The sequence below is a fragment of the Bos indicus x Bos taurus genome, chromosome 7, assembly GCF_003369695.1.
Source record: "Bos indicus x Bos taurus breed Angus x Brahman F1 hybrid chromosome 7, Bos_hybrid_MaternalHap_v2.0, whole genome shotgun sequence".
Classification (NCBI taxonomy): Eukaryota; Metazoa; Chordata; class Mammalia; order Artiodactyla; family Bovidae; genus Bos; species Bos indicus x Bos taurus.
In genome coordinates, this window is record NC_040082.1 from 80,495,232 (window position 1) to 80,516,584 (window position 21,353).

Here is a 21,353-nt window from a genome sequence, read left to right on the forward strand (position 1 = left end):
CTCTGTTCACATACTGCTGAAGCCTAGCTTGAAGGATTTTAAGCATTATCTTACTAGCGTGTGAAATTAGCACAATTGTCTGGTAGTTTGAACATTCTTTGACATTGCCCTTCTTTGGGATTGGAATGAAAAGTGACCTTTTCTAGTCTTATGGCCACTGCTGAGTTTTCCAAATTTGCAGGCATAGTGAATGCAGCGCTTTCACAGCATCATCTTTTAGGATTTGAAATAGCTCAGCTGGAATTCCATCACCTCCACTAGCTTGGTTTGTAATAATGATTCCTAAGGTCCAGTTGACTTCACACTGTAGGATGTATGGTTCTAGGTGAGCGACCACACCTTTGTGGTTATCTGGTCATTAAGACCTTTTTTTGTATACTTCTTCTTTGTCTTCTTGCCTCCTCTTCTTAATCTTTTCTGCTTCTGTTAGGTCCTTGCCATTTCTGTCCTTTATTGTGCCCATCCTTGGCATGAAGTGTTTCCTTTATATCTCCAATTTTCTTGATGAGATTTCCAGTTTTTCCCATTCTATTGTTTTTCTCTATTTCTTTGCCTTGTTCATTTCAGGAGGCCTTTTTTACCTCTCCTTGTTATTCTCTGGAATTCTGCATTCATTTGGGTATCTTTCCCTTTCTTTCCCTTACCTTTTGCTTCTCTTCTTTCCTCAGACATTTCCTCAGACATTCCTCAATAAAGCCTCCTCAGACAGTCTCTTTGCCTTCTTGCATTTCTTTGGGATGGTTTTGGTTACTTCCTCCTATACTGTGTTACAAACCTCCATCCATAATTCTTCAGGTACTCTGTCTACCAGATGTAATCCCTTGAATTTATTTGTCACTTCCACTGTATAATCATAAGAGATTTGATTTAGGTCATATCTGAATGGCCTAGTGGTTTTCCCTACTTTCTTCAATTAAGCTTGAATTTTGCCATAAGGAGCTCATGATCTGAGCCACAGTCAGCTCTAGGTCTTGTTTTTGCTGACTGAATAGAGCTTCTCTATCTTCAGCTGCAAAGAATAACAATCAGTCTGATTTTGATATTGACCATTTGGTGATGTCCATGTGTAGAGTCATCTCTTGTGTTGTTGGAAGAGAGTGTTTGTTATGACCAGTGTGTTCTCTTGACAGAACTCTGTTAGCCTTTACCCTGTTTGATTTTGTACTTTGGGGCCAAACTTGCCTGTTACTCCAGGTATCTCTTGAATTCCTACTTTTGCATTCCAATCCCTGGTGACGAAATGACATCCTTTTTGGTGTTAATACTAGAAGGTCTTGGAGGTTCTCGTAGAACCTTTCAGCTTCAGCTTCTTCGGCATTGGTGATTGAGGCATCAGATCAGATCAGATCAGATCAGTCGCTCAGTTGTGTCCGACTCTTTGCAACCCCATGAATCGCAGCACGCCAGGCCTCCCTGTCCATCACCAACTCCCAGAGTTCACTGACTCACATCCATCAAGTCAGTGATGCAATCCAGCCATCTCATCCTCTGTCGTCCCCTTCTCCTCCTGCCCCCAATCCCTCCCAGCATCAGAGTCTTTTCCAGTGAGTCAACACTTCGCATGAGGTGGCCAAAATACTGGGGTTTCAGCTTTAGCATCCTTCCTTCCAAAGAAATCCCAGGGCTGATCTCCTTCAGAAAGGGCTGGTTGGATCTCCTTGCAGTCCAAGGGACTCTCAAGAGTCTTCTCCAACACCACAGTTCAAAAGCATCAATTCTTTGGCGCTCAGCCTTCTTCACAGTCCAACTCTCACATCCGTACATGACCACAGGAAAAACCCTAGCCTGGACTAGACGGACCTTTGTTGGCAAAGTAATGTCTCTGCTTTTGAATATGCTATCTAGGTTGGTCATAACTTTCCTTCCGAGGAGTAAGCATCTTTTAATTTCATGGCTGCAGTCACCATCTGTAGTGATTTTGGAGCCCAGAAAAATAAAGTCTGACACTGTTTCCCCATCTATTTCCCATGAAGTGGTGGGACCGAATGCCATAATCTTCGTTTTCTGAATGTTGAGCTTTAAGCCAACATTTTCACTCTCCAGTTTCACTTTCATCAAGAGGCTTTTGAGTTCCTGTTCACTTTCTGCCATAAGGGTGGTGTCATCTGCATATCTGAGGTTATTGTTATTTCTCCCGGCAATCTTGATTCCAGTTTGTGTTTCTTCCAGTCCAGCATTTCTCATGATGTACTCTGCATATATGTTAAATATACAGCCTTGACGTACTCCTTTTCCTATTTGGAACCAGTCTGTTGTTCCATGTCCAGTCCTAACTGTTGCTTCCTGACCTGCATACAAATTTCTCAAGAGGCAGATCAGGTGGTCTGGTATTCCCATCTCTTTCAGAATTTTCCACAGTTTATTGTGATCCACACAGTCAAAGGCTTTGGCATAGTCAATAAAGCAGAAGTAGATGTTTTTCTGGAACTCTCTTGCTTTTTCTATGATTCAGCGGATGTTGGCAATTTGATCTCTGGTTCCTCTGCCTTTTCTAAAACCAGCTTGAACATCAGGAAGTTCACAGTTCACATATTGCTGAAGCCTGGCTTGGAGAATTTTGAGCATTACTTTACTAGCGTGTGAGATGAGTGCAATTGTGTGGTAGTTTGAGCATTCTTTGGCATTGCCTTTCTTTGGGATTGTAATGAAAACTGACCTTTTCCAGTCCTGTGGCCACTGCTGAGTTTTCCAAATTTGCTGGCATATTGAGTGCAGCACTTTCACAGCATCATCTTTCAGGATGTGGAATAGCTCAACTGGAATTCCATCACCTCCACTAGCTTTGTTCATAGTGATGCTTTCTAAGGCCCACTTGACTTCACATTCCACGATGTCTGGCTCTAGGTCAGTGATCACACCATCGTGATTATCTGGGCCGTGAAGATCTTTTTTGTATAGTTCTTCTGTGTATTCTTGCCATCTTCTAATATCTTCTGCTTCTGTTAGGTCCATACCATTTCTGTCCTTTATCGAGCTCATCTTTGCATGAAATGTTCCTTTGGTATCTCTGATTTTCTTGAAGAGATCCCTAGTCTTTCCCATTCTGTTGTTTTCCTGTATTTCTTTGCATTGATTGCTGAAGAAGGCTTTCTTATTTCTTCTTGCTATTCTTTGGAACTCTGCATTCAGATGTTTATATCTTTCCTTTTCTCCTTTGCTTTTCGCTTCCCTTCTTTAGACTTGGATTACTTGTTGAATGGTTTGCCTTGGAAATGAGCTGAAATCATTCTGTTGCTTCTGAGATTGCATCCAAGTACTGCCTTTTGAACTCTTGTGTTGATTGTGTGGGCTGCTCCATTTCTTCTAAGGGACTCTTGCCCACAGTAGTAGGTATAGTGGTCATCTGAATTAAATTTGCCCATTCCCATACATTTTAGTTCACGGATTCCTAAGATGTTGATGTGCACTCTTGCCATCTCCTGCTTGACCACGTCCAGTTTGCCTCGGTTCATGGACCTAATGTGTCAGGTTCCTGTGAAGAATTCTTTACAGCATCGGACTTTACTGTCCCCAGCAGACACATCCACAGCGGAGTGTCCTTTCCGCTTTGGACCAGGCACTTCATTGTTTTGAGAGGTATTAGTAATTGTCCACCACTCTTCCTCAGTAGCATGTTGGACACTTCCAGACCTGGGGGGCTCATCTTCCAGGATCATATATGTTTGCCTTTTCCTACTGTTCATGGTGTTTTTGCAGCAAAAACACTGGAGTGGTTTGTAATTCCTCCTCCAGAAAGTAGACCACAGACAATGTATGTTTTGTCAGAACTTTTCACAAGCCCTTTCACCATGATAAGGCTATGATCCATGAAGGGGAATGTGGAGGTAGATAATAAGCAAATAAATAAAATAAATTAAGATTAGTACTACCTACTGAGAGGAAAATTAAACAATCGTGTCAGAGTGGTCTTATGCTAAAAGTGGTTTAGACTGAGTTCTGAGGACAATTGAGATGAGTCCTGATTTATTAATCACTAAGACTATAAATCAGCTGTTTTGGTAGTGACTTTTAAGAAATCAGCTGGAAGCTTAATATCAATTTCTTATTCTGTAAATATATCATATTTTGAGAACATCTACGTTCTCTGTATGTGGATGCATTCATATCGGATAAAGCAATGCTGTCCTCTGGTGGTCATCGGTTTAATAGCATTGCCAGCTGTACTTGGGCAAATCTATTTCAAGGGTGTACTCTAGTGGGATTTACTTTTAAAAATTGGGTGTCTTTTTTTAGATTGCTTTGATTTTAAAAGGTCTATACAGTTATCATGCATTTGAAGATCTTATTTAATCTTAAATAATGCTTACAATAGTTTTCTGTGTTCAACAATACTTACACATAGAAAGAAAGATTACCTAGGAAATAGGAAGAATTCAACTCTCAGAACTGAAAGCAGGTTAATAATGGTAAAAAAATAAATAAGTCAGACAGTGCGAATTGCTGATACAAGTGTGGAAAATCTGAGCCTTGAACTTGTTTATCAAAACATCTATGAAAGCCCCCTTTCTAAAAGGCTTATTATGTAAACCTTTCAACACTTTTTTAGTAGAAAACTTTTTTAGAAGGACATACTTGGGAATTTGAAAAGACAACCTTATTAAAAATAGTGAACATTGTTAATAAAACTTCATATTAAACAATAAATTTCCATTGACCTATGATCATATTATTTAATCTTCTAAATATTTGGTCTGTTTCTTTTAAATACTGATTTTTTAACATTTGCTGTTTACAATATGGACATTTTCTAACTCTTTAATTGAAGTCTTTCTATTAAAGACTTTCTAAGTCTTTAATTGAAGAGTTCTTTTTAGAATAATGATTTTTTATCTCCTAGTAGTTTTCTTATGATTAAATTTATTTATTTTTAATTGAAGGATAATTGCTTTTCAGTATTGTGTTGGTTTCTGCCAAACATCAACATGAATCAACCATAAGTATTCCTAGTAGTTTTTTGCTTTGCTTTTTTATTTTAGAAAATATATGTAACATATTTGAGAAAGTATTAGGTAGCTAACAGAAAAATTTGACTTTCTCTTCTAAATGTATTGTGCCTGAAGTCTTCTTTTACAGTAGTGTCTCTTTTTAAGACCCTTGATTGAGTAATTTATTTCCATTCTGTCTGGTAGTTATCTCAATAATAATAAAACTCATAAAGACTGATAACAACACATATTTCTAGTTGAATCTTTATCAGCTGATATATACAGTTTTAAATTAGTTTCATTCCCTAGTCTAGTCGTTATGTGCTATTTGAATGCAATTTAAAAAATTGGTTTTGAATGCTCCATAGTGATTTCTTAATCATGGCATAAATCACAGTAAACGTTGAAATTATTTTTTCTAAACATAATGTGAGCTGAGAGAGTGTGTAATTTAACTGGACAGTGTGGGGCTTTGTTTACATTTATTTCACAGAAATATATAAAAGATACCTAGCCATTATTTCATCTGCAATGATCTTTTGCTGGATAGGACTCCTGAAGCTACATGGTCTCTTTCATGCTTAGCTTGAAAATGTTTCAGTTAATATCCTTTGCGGAAGGTGGGCTGGTAAGAATTAAATGGTATCTTGGTATAAGGACTTCAGTGGGGCAAAGAAAAGAGCCTCTGTGTATGTGGCACCTGTCATCTTGGTATTTTGATAGATTGACTCTAAGTATGGAAGGGGGAGAAAGCCAGACCTTTATCTGAAGGAACGATAGAGTTTTGGAATACATGTGTGCATTTGTTTTGTTAGTTGGTAATCAGTGATTCTCGTTTGACTCTCATTTCATACCAGCCTCAGCATATCTCTGCATGTGATGCCTCTTCTCATAATTAGGAGAATTCACTGTGGGAAAAACTAGTACCGTCAGGGATCATATCTAGATTTTGTTCATCTAGGCATGAAAACCAGATATTTCTTTAACAGAATTCAAAAACGGAATCAGTTTTTTATTATGAAACTGAATCACCTTGATTATGTTGTTTTAAATGTTGAGCATAATTTTTACCTTAATTAAGGTAACATGATAAGCTTGACCTTCTTTAACCCCTAAAGAATTAAAAATGCCAATATTAGCGTTTTTATTCTAGTTAATGTATTTTTTTCTCTCTTCTACTTTGTAAACATGATGGAGAATGTTTGTTGAAGAGTATTTTGGGAATTTCTCTCTTCATTTTTGAAATCTAATTCTTAATGAAAATAAAATCCCCAATATTAGGCTCATTATTGCTGTTCTAACATTGGCTTCCACAATCATATTCCACAATCAGGAAAAAAGAGAAAGATTACATAAGATCAACTTTATATACAGCATACAATTGGCAAAAATTAGTATCTAAAATAGGATGTGGTGGGTCAGTTTGGGGTTCAGAGCTTTATGGCTTTTTAATTAGTCTTGGTGCAGAGCCTTTTCAGTTTAGTGGCTCCTTTTAATATTGCATAGAATGTCTTGCTATTCTAAAAAGGCACATTGATGAAATGATAGTAGTACTTGCCATTATCTCACTAATATATATGCTTCATTGGTGTGTTCACTGTTTGTTGCACCAGCCTATGGCTTTTATGATCACTTACATTAACGCAATAGAGTTCAACCTTATTTTGCAATACCCTAGTATTTTTATAATAAAAGAAGTATTTCTCTCCATCTGCAGGTGCTGCTGTTTTTTCAAACGAAGGAAAAGGAAAACCATACAGCGCCACAAATGACTCTGGACACGGACAGATCATGGGGAGTTACTTACGTGTTCACCTGCTGTCTCGTGATTAAAATCAACTCTGTAGTGACCACATATATTTTCAAAGACTCACTCTTAGAAACGAAAATGTCATACTTTCATACTTCATTTTGTGGTTGTCTTACAGTCATTTTTTTTTTTTTTTCTAATTTAACTTTTATGGAAGCTTTAAAGTTTTGTCAAAACATGAGTGCTTTGCCCATCAGTGAATGGAATGGACCAATGAGGTGGTATTGATGACTTACACAGTTCTATAGAACATTTTTAAGAAGCTCTCCTCCAGTTATAGAAAGCAGTACAGTATCTGAAATGTCAACCAGTTATATACCTAACCTGGTTTTCTTTTATAACTTCTGTAAGAGCATAATCAAACAGGAATTTTCTCCCCGGCGGATAAAGCAACAGAGAAAACAGTTGCCCAGATATTTAAAAGAAGTTATCCCTTGAGAAGTTCATTATCTGTGTGACATCTGCATTGATTTCACTGTTACCGATGGTACTGCTATTCATGAATCACGTTAACATTCTCTCTGTGAAATCAAGGTACAGTCACTGCCCAGAGGTACTGAGGAAAAAGCTCTATGGGTTCAGCCGATGGTAGTTGGTAAAATGAATCATAAAATAGCGTGGTTAATACGAGCTCTGCTTTTGTTGCACCACTATGTGAAGTACAGTGTTGCCGAAGTGGCAAAAGCGCTTATTTTTTAAAAATGCGAACTATTTGTGTAATGTAACTTTATGCTTCCAGATAATGATGTATGTTAGACAGCAAGAAATGAATACTTTGAGAAATGAGATATGATGGAGTTTTTGGAGAAATACACTAGGAGAAGGAATAAATGTGAATCTCACCGCATCATATGAGGTTGAAGGAGATCCCACTGAAACCTGCTGCTGAACGACTACATTCTCCTTAAGCAGAAAACTTTGGATGTGCCACGCAATGGTGTCTGTTTATTAATTAGTTGCTCTTTGATTAAAAAGAAGGGCACCCCCCAGCAATAAAACCGGGGTCCCCCTATTGCCATCTGCTCACATTAGTCTCTTGTATTCAATTTTGCTGGTTCTCTGGAATTTTCCTGCTTTTTAGTATAATTTTGATGATTGAAGACTATTTTGGAAAGGATGGGTCAGGTGCTTTGTCCCCATAGTCTTTTGAAGTGCCTGCATATGAACAAAGAAACGGTTCTGTTTTAAAAAAATAGGAAACCCATTCCATTTTTCAAGAATGTTTTGTTTTAAGCCATACAGACACAGGTTATACTTTTGTCACATTTTCCTAGCCAGAATTTTCAAGGAGAGTTAAGATAAAAAGACTGGCTAGAAAGATAATTGTGTTGTTCAGATCTCTCATTCACCTTTCGTTTATGAAATTGTTACCTACTCCTTCAGTGCAGCCCCTTCTTTTTGTCTCTTAAGTGCGTGCCTCTGGGCAAGCTTATTTATTTTTATTGTTTCAAGGTAACATTTAAAATGTGTAATTAAATAAATCTACATTTTTGACTTCCTTATTGCATTTCCAGAAATTTGCTTGTACTTTGTAATTTATTTTCTTATTAGCCAAAAGTTCAGTGTGTTGTTTTTGATGAATTAGGCACCCATATGAATAGTGCAGATCAGGATGTTGTTTGTCATCATCGCTTGGAATCCTATAAATGATCTTTATAAGTTCTTGATTTTAAAGATCTACACTCAGCCTAGAAAACATATACTGTATAATTTGGTCAACAGTTTCCATTTTATATTTGTATACTGTCATGATGTCTTAAACTACAGGAGTTACATACTGAGTTTTTATTTTTGTTTGCTTTGAGCAAGGTAGATGGATGTTTTAGCCATTATAATGTGAAACCACTTCTTTCTTTACAGTATTTGACCAAATTTGTGTGTCTATGATATTTGTAAATACATGCGATATCTGTATTTCTTATCATAAGCCTGTTTAGTTTTATTCTCAGTAGGGTTTTTGGACTGTACAGTGTTTATATGATCTGAACTCCTTATACATAAGAAGGTGTGTATATTAATCCAATTATGGACTTAAAATATTTTAAAAGTATAAATACCCTTATTTGCTGCAAAGACCAGTGTGTAGACATTTGCTTTTTAGCAATATTTTTAAGTGCTCCATTTTAATGCCAAGGAATAAGTCTTTTGGCGACACAAACTGGTCAATAATAGGTAATGCAGGTATGTTCAGGTTAAGCCAACGATGTTTTGCATTTTTATGCTTCTTTTCTGTCAACACTAATGAAGTCAACATTGCCTGAATGTCTGAATAATGAAACACATCCCTGTTTAAAAGTATGTAACTGAAAAAGAAATAAAAAATAAAGGTAGTTTTTTTAAACTTGCTCTTTCCCCTTTCCTCTGATCATGGGTAAAATAATGCCACTCACTAACTGAAGATAGAAATTTTTAAAATTCAGTTTATGTGAATAAATTTAGTATATGTGAAAAGCAGAGCTGAAGGAACGTTCTTTTGTGTTTTTGATTTTTGTTTTGCTTTGTTGGAACTCTATTGTAAGCAGTATGTAGCTGGGTGTATCCAAGCTTTCTTTAATGAAAGTTTAAACAAATTTTTTATTTCTCCGAACTCTTTAATAGAGCAGTTAATTAGAACTAATGCCATTAATAAACAAAGGAAATAAACTGTATCATTTCATCCCTTTTAAAAAATGAAGTCATACTATTATGTTTCCAGAAATGAAGTATTATTGCTCCAGTTTGAAGTGAATGACTTTAAGATCATTGCAGATGCAGAGCACATATCTGTGGCAGTATCTCACAGTTCATCATTGTGCTGTTCACTCTAGGGGGTTTTACAAGATGCTGCTGTGCTTACTGAAAGATGGCAAAGGTAAGGTAAGTCAAAGCAGCAGTCTTAAGTCTGTATGTGTCCACTAAGAACCACCATTCAGAAACAGTAAGAAGATCTGGAGATCAAACATAGCGTAGGTTAAGCATGGGTTAAAAGGCCCTATCTAGAAATAAATGACCTAAGATTAGAGTTTGATCTGAATGATTATATAGTTGCATTAGTCAGTACCCTTGGCTTTGCAAGTGCTAGAAACCTAACTTGGCTTCAGCAGTAGGCATGCACATCATTGCATTTGAAAAGTCCATTCATACATTCATAGGAGTGGCTTCGGACATGCTTGATCCTGGTGTAAAGTTTAGGAATCTGACTTTGTATTTCTCGGTTTTGCTTCCTACTCTTCTGTTTTCGTTGTCAAGGGGATTTTTTGTGTGTGATGGTAAAATGACCACGCAACAACTTTAGACTACTGCCTGCTTCATAACCTCAACAAAGGACAGTTTCTCTCAACAGTTTTAACAGAATCCTGACATTTATTCCTTCATTGATTCACATGCCCACCCCAGAGCCACTGTGGCCCAGGAAATGTTGTTCTCCCATCTTCACAGGACACATTGGACTGAGAAATGAGGTAGAAGGGGTGTTCCCAAAAGAAAATGAGGGTAGTGTTATCAGAAGGAAAGTGAATGGATTCAGTGCAGGCAAAATCTAGATATTTGCTGTTATGGTGAGAAAAACAAAATAGAGTGTAAAGGGAAAAATAATTGCTTTAAATTAGAAAACGTTTGTATTACTGAGACATATTAGTCTGAATATATTATTGAAAATCACTAATACACATTTGAAAAATGTTTTGGACTTAGGTAAAAATGAACATCATAAGTACCATATTTGATGTGTTTTTGTTTAGTTTTTAAAGGTTTTTGTGATTACCATTGGATTAGTAGAGTGAAAAGCTGATCTTTCTAGAGAAAAAGTAAATGGAATTATAAAGTTTTGCTGATGTTTGGGATGATGAGTTTCTTCTCTGCCCATCTCTAATATGGACCCACATTATTTTCTTAGGAAATTTACTTCATAGGAATACATGGATCATAACCAAAGAAAGGACTACATATACAAGTATTATCAGGTAATACTGCTGGGATGTGAAAATGGTTTTAGAAGGAACAGTTGTTCACAGGAATGTTTACCATACTGTGACTTTACTTAATATGAAAAACAGTCCTGCACTGCTCTAGAGTGGGGTTGACAAACTTTGGTTTTATGGGACCAAAGGCAAAATTGAAGTTTTTATATACTTGCATAATGAGAAAACAAATTTCCAGTAGTTTTGTATTGAGGAAGTTCAAAATACATATGAATACTTGAGTACAATTTTTTTGTAATACAGGTCTACTGATAAGAATTGAGATATTTTGAGAGGATAATATTTCACTTAGGAGTTTGAAATTGATCGTCTGTTATGCTGATCTGTAATGTGATTTTATATATTTCATCTTTGAAAATGTCTTCAGATAGATATTACCAAATACTGTATCAGTCCATACGTATGATTTAATTACAGTGTATTCACCATTAGGAAGGTGTTTTACACAATTTTCTTAGATTCTGCCCTTGATATTTGCCATGGACATAACATTACATTGCAGATTAATTACTTTGTATTGAAGATTAGATGGATGCTCCTCATTTGTACAGTTAAGTGGATCCAAAAATGTAGCTGAAACAGCAGTTGAGTTTGAAAAACATACCCACTGCAAATTGTGTAGGAATGGATATCTTGCTTCTTGTTTTAACTTGACAGCATAGGAAGTGGATAAAGTGGCTTGACATTACTTGTGATTTAAACAAGATTAGTTTTGTCATAATGATTTTGTTGCAGTGTAAATTTCACATATAAGTGCTGTTTTGCCTTACAATTTTTAAGTTGATTTACTAAGAAACGTCAAATCTGCTGCAAACCTAGTTGTCAAATCTATTCAGTTTTCATTAATAATAGGTAAAAATGATACCTATTCAGAGAAAATTCAGTGTTGGTTCTGAGCTAAAAAAAAAATTGCAATAAAACTTTCCTACAAATATCAAACTGCTGTGTAGCTGGGCAAGTCAGGATATTCAGTTTCCATTCCTAGCAAAAACTTACTGGAAGTAATGATAGTTAAAACTGCAAGAGTAAATGAAATTCACCACTGACTTAACTAGTTCAATAACATGACAGATTCAAATAGGTCCCCCAGAATACCTGCTGATGAATCATGTAATGCATAAAGATTGATTTTAAACATTTTATACTTTCACAAGCTTTGTAAATTTGCCCAGTAAACCATTTTCTACTCCATATGCCCTTACCACCATTAAGTTACAACACATCTTTGCAGACACCACTTCAGTTAGCACTGATGTTTTCTCAAGTTCTTTAAAAGTCTTTTCTCTTAAAAAAAATTATCTTATTGGAGTTGTTGCACGGAGTCTATTCACAGAGGCCAATTCCTGAGTTACTTTAAGCTCCATACTGACTTCTCTTGTAATCAACAACTAGGCAGTATTGGTAACATGTATTGACTCATGAAAAGCCAAATCATTTGCCTTGTTTTTTAGTTGACAGTCGGTGTCTTCAAGCAATTGTCCTTGCACAAAAACTAGTGGTCTTCAACGTGTTTATCTTCTCTGGACACACTTTGTAGCTGCTGCAGTCAAACACAGTTTAATTAACTTTAACTCACTGTCACTGAAGAACTTTCTTTGCTTGGCTAACAAATGAGCCACTTGGAAAGTAACTTTGGTTGCACCTTCATTCTTATTTTTTGTGTGTTTGAATAAATTCTATTGTGATAAGATATTCTGCTTTAAAGTTTTAATTGTTCTTACTGATGCTTTCCTGTGAGTTGGGAATATTGTGATGAGTGCTTGGTCTGGTAATGTGAAAATAAATTGTATTCTTTTAACACAACTGAAGTGTCACTGCCTAATAAACATGGTGCTTTGCTATTATAATTTTATAACAAAATAATCCACATTCCACCGTGCCTGAAAAAGCACAACACTCAAACTTCGCTTTACTTTTTGAAATATGATTAACCTGCATTAGTAATAAAAGTAATAAAATGTTTGTATGACACTATGTGTAGCACTTGAAATGCTGTCGAATGGTCACTGTGTCCCTGAGATTCGTAGTGTGTTGAGCAGCAATGTAAAGTAGTGAGCACCACATATGGTCTCTGTCACAGCTATTCAGCTTTGCCTTCGTAGCTTGAAAGCAGTCATAGACAACATGTCAATGAATGAGCATGGCTGTGTTCCAATAAAAGTTATTTATGGGTACTGAAATTGGAATTTTATATAGTTTTTATGTATCATGAAGTATTCTTTGGATTTTTTTCAGCCATTTAAAAAATGCAAATACCATTCTTAGTTCATGGGCCAAATGAAAGCAGGAGTTGGACTGGATCTGGCTTGCAGACCATGACTTGCCAACTTCTATTCTGGACCACACTGGAAAGATTTGGATGTTTGAAGTTAATTTTATTTTTTTAACCTAATTGAGTGACACAATAAAAGGAGGGGTCATTTTGAAATAACCTGAAGGATTATGATAAAGAAAATGCTCCATAGTACATTTGGGAATTATAAAAGATCATTCAGTGTCCCGTTTGAGCTTAGGTGTTGAAGCAGTGTATGGTCTTAGAAAGAGCATGAATTTGGGGACCAAACAAATGTAATTTGATTTGCAACTTTTTCACTTGCCTTGTGAGAACCGTGGCAGGTTACTTCTTATCATCAGTTTCCTCACCTCAGATTGGAGTAATGCTTGCTTTGCAGCACGTCTCTGAAGTTTCGCAGTAATATCTAGAAGAGCTCTCCATGCAGGCTGCCATCTACCATTACTCTCATGATAAACCATATTTGAAAACTGAGCAGCACCTTTATTTCTCAAGCAGAGTGTGTGCTTCCGCTTTTTGAGACAAGACTTTGGTATTGATTAAACTGTGTCTTAGATTGAAGCTGTCATTCCTATCTGTTTAAAAATATGTGTACCCTGATTTTATCACGTTGTACAATTGGCTACTTTGACTCATAACAGCATTGATAAGTTAAAAATCATTAATTCTGTACCTTTAATGGTAAAAATAACAAACAACAGAGGCAAGGACAAAGCCCTGTGTCACGTATTCCTGCTTGCTGTAAGCTCAGTATCAGTCCACTAACCTAAGACATGAGGCCTAGGTGGGCTGTCTAATGTGTGACAATTCTCTGCCATTTGGCTACTGTGAGCTATTTATGTTTTTCTGAAATCTAGGTGAAATGAACCATTTAGTCCATTTCTTTGCCCTCCCATTCTCATTATTCCATCTGAAAAAGGAACTGGATTTAGTTTGTAATGTCTTTTCCTAATGAATCCATGTTTACTTCAAAGATCACTGTTTCTAATACTATAAACTTTTGACTAATTCAGTCTAGTCTTATTTGGAATCTACATTATTGACCAATCTGTAGCTGTATAGTCTACTCTCTTTTTTTTTTTTTCTTTTAATAGAAATTTCATTTCCAATCTAGTCTTTTTGCCTTGCTCCATGTACCATCTGCAAAGTCTCTCAGGATGAATTTTGTCTGGGTTTGGAGACTTGTTTGTGCCTATGATGGACCTCATTTCCTTCTTACTTTAACCCCCTTATCACCCACTTAATTTTCTAGGCTGAGGATTATTCTTGATTTAAACAAAAAAAGAAATTCTAAAAAAGCTAAGTCTTATATTATCCTCATAACCATTTCCTTACATTTGTCTCTACACATAGTTTATAAAACCCTATTTATTGACTTGAGCTTTGTTTTTTCTTTTAAGAAATTGTCAGCTAATTGGGAGAGGGAGGTTAAAGATTTTACCATTTCTTATATTCATTAGCTATGCATACTTGACTTCCATTCTTTTAAGAGTTTAGCTTGTCAGAAGAGACATTTTTTTGCAAGCTTGCTCCTTCCCCCTCCCCTTATAGAGTCAGTTTTGATTGCAGAACTGGAATCAACAGTCTGAGTTCTCTTCACTAGTTATCACCAGCCTTGAAATGATCACATTCTCTCAAGGTTCCCAAACCTTCCTCTTTATCAATTAGTTACTTCCTGTTGGTCATTTTGGCAGTCCAGAGTAGTAGTTTCAATATTTGCCATTTCCTCTATTTCCTGGAAGGTTTCCCAGATGGCTCAGAGGGTAAAGAATCTGCCTGCATTGCAGGAGACACAGAAGACATGGGTTCAATCCCTGGATTGGGAAGATCCCCTAGAGTACAAAACCGCAACCTACTCCAGTATTCTTGCCTGGAGAATTCTATGGACAGAAGAGTCTGGCAAGCTACAGCTCACGGAGTCTCAGTCCGACAGGACTAAGCATGAATACCTGATTTCCTGGAAGACTAGTTTTTTTTTTTGGCGTATAAAGAATCATCAGATGCTCTGGTTTTGGTAAAATAGGATTTTTAGACAATTGAAGCTATCATGACCGTATGTTTCCCACTTCTGGGCTTTTAAAGTTCATGTATTTAACAACTTGTTTTTTTTTAATAGCACCTTGTTTCAGTCAGTGGTTGCATGCTTAAATCTGATTTTCTGGCCTGGCATTCTGTAGTGTATTTTCATAATTGTATCCCGGTTTTTTCCTCTCTTTCCGCAATATTTTCTACAGTGCATTTTATGTTTGGTGTCCAAGTACCAGTGCTGTCAGTCCAGGATACTTCCCTACGCCTCTCCTCATTTGTGTGCCCTTTTGTTGCCTAAGCCTTGCTTATAGCTTGTGTCTGTATGTTAGTGTGAAGACAGCTGGGTGTTGTCTGACACTTCTGAAGTTCTCTTCTGGAGTGAATCACTTGACCATTTCCAACCTGACAGTGTATATAACAGTCAGTTTCTTGTTTCTCATCTGATTTTTTCACCCTTATCCTCATTCAGTTAAAAAAATCTCTTTAATGAGTCATATATGTTCATACCAATATCTCATGAGATAACATTCTACCCATTTTAAATTGTGCCTTGGAAATTCAAATCATTTAAAAATAATCATATTGGCAACAAAATCACTTCCTTCTTATACCTTGTATTTTATGCTGAATTCCATATTAACTTTGTCAGGATGTCCTAAATAGTTCTACAGTCAACTTTTTAAAAAAATGTGATAAATTGTGTGTGTGTGTGTGTGTGTGTATATATTTATACACATAGATAAATGTATATAATTATAAAGATTTGGCAATTAGAGCTATTTTTTTCTCCACAGTAATTGGTGCTTAAGTTGCTTAAATGGAAGCACCAGCTGAAAATCCTACCTTGAAAAATTAACATCTGGATAATCTCTTGTGGTCTCCTCTACAGGTTTGGCTGGTAGAAGACCAAAAGGGAGCACTGAGAATTGAAAGTGCTTATTTTTCATATTCAAGAAAGGTAAAGGCTGTTCTTCAGTCAAAGTCCCAAGTTGTGAACAAGTAACCACTGGTAATCAAGATAACTTCCAATTAATTCAAAAGCTCTGAAAATGAATCAGTAACATCACACCAGTGACTCTGGTTCCAAAAATGAGCAAGTCAACAGCAGCCTCACCACAGTCTTATGAAACTGGGCAAATTGATGCCAACGTTACACTTGTGGACAATAGCTGGGCAAAAGTGCCTTGCTCCAGTGACGACACTGCAGGTATTTCATCAGCCCTTTTGGTTTCCCTAAATCCTGCTGCACCATTGTAAATAGTTTATGTATTATATTCTTCTCTATTACTCTGTTTGTGTTATCTCTCTCCTCTGTAAAGCTCTCCCTCTCCCTGCGCCATTGAGGACACAGTGAGAAGGCAGCTATTTTCAAGCCAGAAAGAGAACTCTCACCAGGAACTGAATTTGTTGGTACCTTGATCTTGGACATCTCAGCTTCTAAAACTGTGAGAAATAAATGTTTATTGTTTAAGCCACCCTGTTCATGGTATTTTGTTATAGCAGCCTGAACTGACTAATATAGGAACTGTTCAAGAAAACTAACTCCCTAGTTTTTGTGAAAGTGATTCTGTTAGCCTTTGACATCTTTACAAGGACGTGATGGTCAAATGAAATAATGGATTTGGACGACATTGTGATGTCTAAAGTAGAGGTTTCCACACCTTGCTGAGTGTAACAGTCACTTATAGATAGTACATTTTTTGAAAGAAAACCCTTGGGCTCTCTACTCCTAGTGCTTCTGATGAAGGAAAAGAGTTAATTAGAGGAGTTAAGAAGTTCTTTAAGGAGTTCTTAAAGGACTCCTCTAATAATTCTCATATATCACCAAGTTTGGGATGCATTACTTTGAAACAACTGCTCTAAATTGTCCTTGAAGGTGGTGACTTAAAAAAAAAATATTTATTTCACTACACTGGGTCTTGGTTGCAGCACTCGGAATCTTTGATCTTTATTGTGGCATGCAGGGTCTTTTTAGTTGTGGCATGTGGGATCTAGTCCCTTGACCAGGGATTGAACTGCAGTCCCCTGCACTGGGAGCATGGTGTCTTAGCCACTGGACCACCAGGGAAGTCCTGAAGGTAGGTAAACTTCTGAGAGTTGGGTACTGAGATGTCCCTTTAAAGTATTCTCTTCCGGGGTACCGTACCTTAGTACTGTTCGTCAGGTGTTTCTGGTTCTCCCCTCGTCCAGACACATGGGAGTAATGTACTTCCTGCTCACTTGTGTGGGGTGAGGCCGTGTCACTCACCACCTAGACCATTTCCTCTGACTCCTTTCAGTTTTTCAGCTCCTGACTGGCCTGCCTCCACAGACCTGGGCCAACACTCGTCCAGTCTCCTGTTACATTCTTGACTCAGAGAGCAAATACAGTCAAGGGGGTTTTGACACAAACAAACCCCCCTTCATTGATCGTGCTCCCTCATCCAGTTATTCTTCTATTTTTCCCCTTTCTCTTGGCGAGACATCTCGACATTTTTCCCATTTCTCTTGGCGAGAAAGAAGAGTTACAGTATTATCCTGTAGTATTCCAGTGGCTGAATCATTGTGTAACATGATCACTGCTTGACCCTTACAGGTCTTGCCTCTATATATTTTGCTTTGAGGTCCAGGACTGTGATGGTAAAAGCTGTATGATATTTACTGCATTTGAAAGACAATTTTTGTTTAGTCTTGTTTTGTGAGCATCCATGGATAAGTATGTTCAGATCTAAGGAAAAGTAAAAAACTGTTAGAAGTCAGGTGGTGTGATATTTAGGGGAATTATGGGCTAAAATCCTTCTCTTGACCAGGTCGCAAGGTAGTTAATAGGTTCTTGTAAGACAGAGAGTGAAAAGTTCAGAATACCAAGGGACAGATTCAGTCAGAAATGCCCTTTTGCTGCTGCTGCTAAGTCGCTTCAGTTGTATCCGACTTTGTGTGACCCCATGGACTGCAGCCTACCAGGCTCCTCCGTCCATGGGATTTTCCAGGCAAGAGTACTGGAGTGGGGTGCCATTGCCTTCTCTAATACAACGTGGTTGCTAGATACTATCCCTACTAGATTCTCAATTCTCTGCTGATGTAGCTTCTTTCCTTGAATTATTCAAAAAGCTTAAAGAGTGAAAACAGCCAAACGAGAGAAATATCTTTGTTTAAGCTCCATGATGTAATCTGGTCACTGCTTCATTTTTCATACACCAAAGAACATCAACAAAATGATGATACTCAAGCTCAATTTTACCTTTCACAGGGCATTGAGAAGTAGATTTTCTCTCTTCTCTAATAGAAATATTCAAAAGTTCTCATGCCACAGAGAAAGACAAAATGATTAAAAATGATTGCTTGTGGTTGTTTCCTCCCCTGGTTATAGGCTATATAAATTACTCCTGGGAACAAAAGAGCATGTTTTATGCAGCACTGTTATCCAGGAGATGGCTCATTTTTTATCCCAGAGGAAGGAAGGATGGCCATTTGGCCAAAGGCCAAGAAACCTTGGCCAAGTTTTCTAGGAGCCCCCTGACAAAGACTGGGCTGGACAAAGAAGGGAAACTTTTGTTTATTAAATATTTTTTCTTTAAAAGTGATCAGACTGTGAATGAATTTTGTTTTAGGTTTTTTCAAATATTTTGCAAATGAAAATTTAAAATCAATGAAATGAGTGAAAAGATGAAAAAACAGAAACTTTGGAAACAGGTTCCTGTCTCACGAAGCCTTGCTGAGAGAAAAAAAGAGGAATAAGTGGATGTTTTGCTTGTGTTTTTACGATTGGAGCAGCTCGAATGGGTTTGTTTGCTGGGGAAATACTCTCAGTGAAGATGAGGTCATAGCTACTGGAGAGAATGATGTGGAAGAAAGGAAATCCCTGGGGGAAATGAGCTAGGATCCCAAAGAGAAAGGAAAGTGGAAAGGAGAAAGGGCTAACTGGGCTTTGTAGAGATGATATAGGCTTCCCTAGTGGCTCAGATGGTAGACTCTGCCTGCAATGTGGGAGACCTGGGTTCAGTCCCTGGGTGGGAAGATCCTTGGAAAAGGGAATGGCTATCCATTTCAGTGTTCTTGCCTGGCGAATCCCATGGACAGAGGAGCCTGGTGGGCTGTAGTCCATGGGGTTTCAAGAGGTGATATGTGTGAGGCAGGTGAGAAAATCATTCAAGTGATTGTCTATAGCATCAATGTTGAATTGAGATAAAAGTGAACCTGGAAGGAGGCTGCCTGTGGGTTGCTTTTTATCTGGAAGAAAATGGAGCCATCTAGACACTGGGGGTGGTCCTGAAGAACAGTTCAATTCAGTTCAGTCGCTCAGTGGTGTCTGACTCTCTGCGACTCCATAGACTGCAGCACGCCAGGCCTCCCTGTCCATCACTAACTCCCAGAGTTCACTCAAACTCATATCCATTGAGTTGGTGATGCCATCCAACCATCTCATCCTCTATCATCCCCTTTTCCTCCTGCCCTCAATCTTTCCCAGCATCAGGGTCTTTTCAAATGAGTCAGCTCTTTGCATCAGGTGGCCAAAGTATTGGAGTTTCAGTTTCAACATGAGTCCTTCCAATGAACACTCAGGACTGATCTCCTTTAGGATGGACTAGTTGGCTTTCCTTGCAGTCCAAGGGACTCTCAAGAGTCTTCTCCAACACCACAGTTCAAAAGCATCAGTTCTTCAGCACTCAGCTTTATAGTCCAGCTCTCACATCCATACAGGACTACTGGAAAAACCATAGCCGTAACTAGACAGACCTTTGTTGGCAAAGTAATGTCTCTGCTTTTTAATATGCTGTCTAGGTTGGTCATAACTTTTCTTCCAAGAAGCAAGCGTCTTTTAATTTCATGGCTGCAATCACCATCTGCAGTCATTTTGGAGCCCCACAAAATGAAGTCTGCCACTGTTTCCACTGTTTTCCCATCTATTTGCCATGAAGTGATGGGACCAGATGCCATGATCTTAGTTTTCTAAGTTTTTCCAAGCCAGGCTTCAACAATACTTGAACCATGAACTTCCAGATGTTCCAGCTGGTTTTAGAAAAGGCAGAGGAACCAGCAATCAAATTGCCAACACCTGCTGGATCGTCAAAAAAGGAAGAATGTTCCAGAAAAACATGTATTTCTGAAGAAAAGAGCAAGCATAATTACTTCAAACTTAATTTTGTTATATGACCTTCAGTTTGTCTTTAGGCAATGTATAATGACATAGAAATTATTGAATAGTAATATAGTAGTTAAAAATGAAAGAAATCTTTCACCTGCTGTTACAATAAAGACCTTTTAAAAGACCTTTTTATATAAGAAGTGTTTCATAAGCAAGTTGCTCTTTTAAAGAGCCCTTGGTAATGTAAGTTGTATTATGCACTTAGCTGACATTTTATGAGTGCTTCGTGTTAATCATATTACGTTTTTCTTGGTATAGATATGGAAATCTGGTTAGCTCAACATCTAAAAATTCAGTATTAATGCAGCTCAACATTTTACTTTCAGATACATGTAGACTGTAAATTATAACCTTTATATATTTACATAGAGTGTTATATACAAAGGACAAAGTTTTCCCAAGACAGATTGCTTAAAAATATAAAATATAAATTTTATTTCAGAGGAAAACAAAGTTTTAACCAGCAAAGGTCTGAATCTTTACAATGATTTCAACACAAATAGGCAAGTTATATTTGCACATATGTCTAGATATCAATACACCTAGGAAATTTCTCTAGTGGCAAAAATTAGATTTTATTTATTTATTTCCATCCTTTGTGCTTTCACAGTATACCTACAGTAAATAAATTGTGTGTAATACTAACTAAAGTTTAGAGGCCAAAAAGAATATGAATGTAAATCAGCAACATTCTCAATTGCTAGTCTATAAGTGTTCTTCCTAGTAGGCATTTCATCATTGAAGAAATATTATTCTCTAATTTTAAAAGAAACCTCAAAATAAGCTAATTCTTGTGGATTTGCATTATGTGTAAGCACAGTTGTCTGTCTGTCTTCTGTCTAACACTGAGATCAAATTCCCATAAAAATTTATTATTTTAACTATGTACAGTTATTCAGTGCCATTAATTATGTCATGCAAATAATATCACTGCCTAATTCTAGAACCTTTTCATCACTCCCAAAGAAATCCTGTCCCATTAGTCATTTACCTTCCCCCTCAAGACCCCAGCCTCTGGCAACCCCTAATCTACTTTCAGTCTCTACTGATTTGCCTATAATGAATGTTTAATCTAAATGCAATTACATATGTAAACCTATGGCTGATTCATGTTGATGTGTGGCAGAAAGCCACACAATATTGTAAAGTGATTATCTTTCAATTACAAATAAATTTAAAAGATAAATGCAACTACATAATATGTGGCCTTTTG

At 37.1% G+C, this 21,353-nt stretch overlaps 1 protein-coding gene across 9 annotated transcripts in view; it reads left to right on the forward strand.

Annotated features, from left to right (window-relative positions):
• The window catches only part of CSNK1G3 (casein kinase 1 gamma 3), a 116,187-nt gene extending 106,998 nt beyond the window's left edge, over positions 1 to 9,189 (forward strand). For 8 of the 9 annotated variants that reach the window (XM_027546990.1, XM_027546989.1, XM_027546988.1 and 5 more), the window contains one exon: positions 6,643 to 9,186. In XM_027546990.1, the coding sequence (XP_027402791.1) occupies positions 6,643 to 6,697 (55 nt within the window). In that variant the 3' untranslated portion in view covers positions 6,698 to 9,186. Of the gene's footprint in view, positions 1 to 6,642 lie in introns of all 9 variants that reach the window. The other variant, XM_027546987.1, reaches the window with a different exon arrangement.
• Positions 9,190 to 21,353: the final 12,164 nt, after the last annotated feature.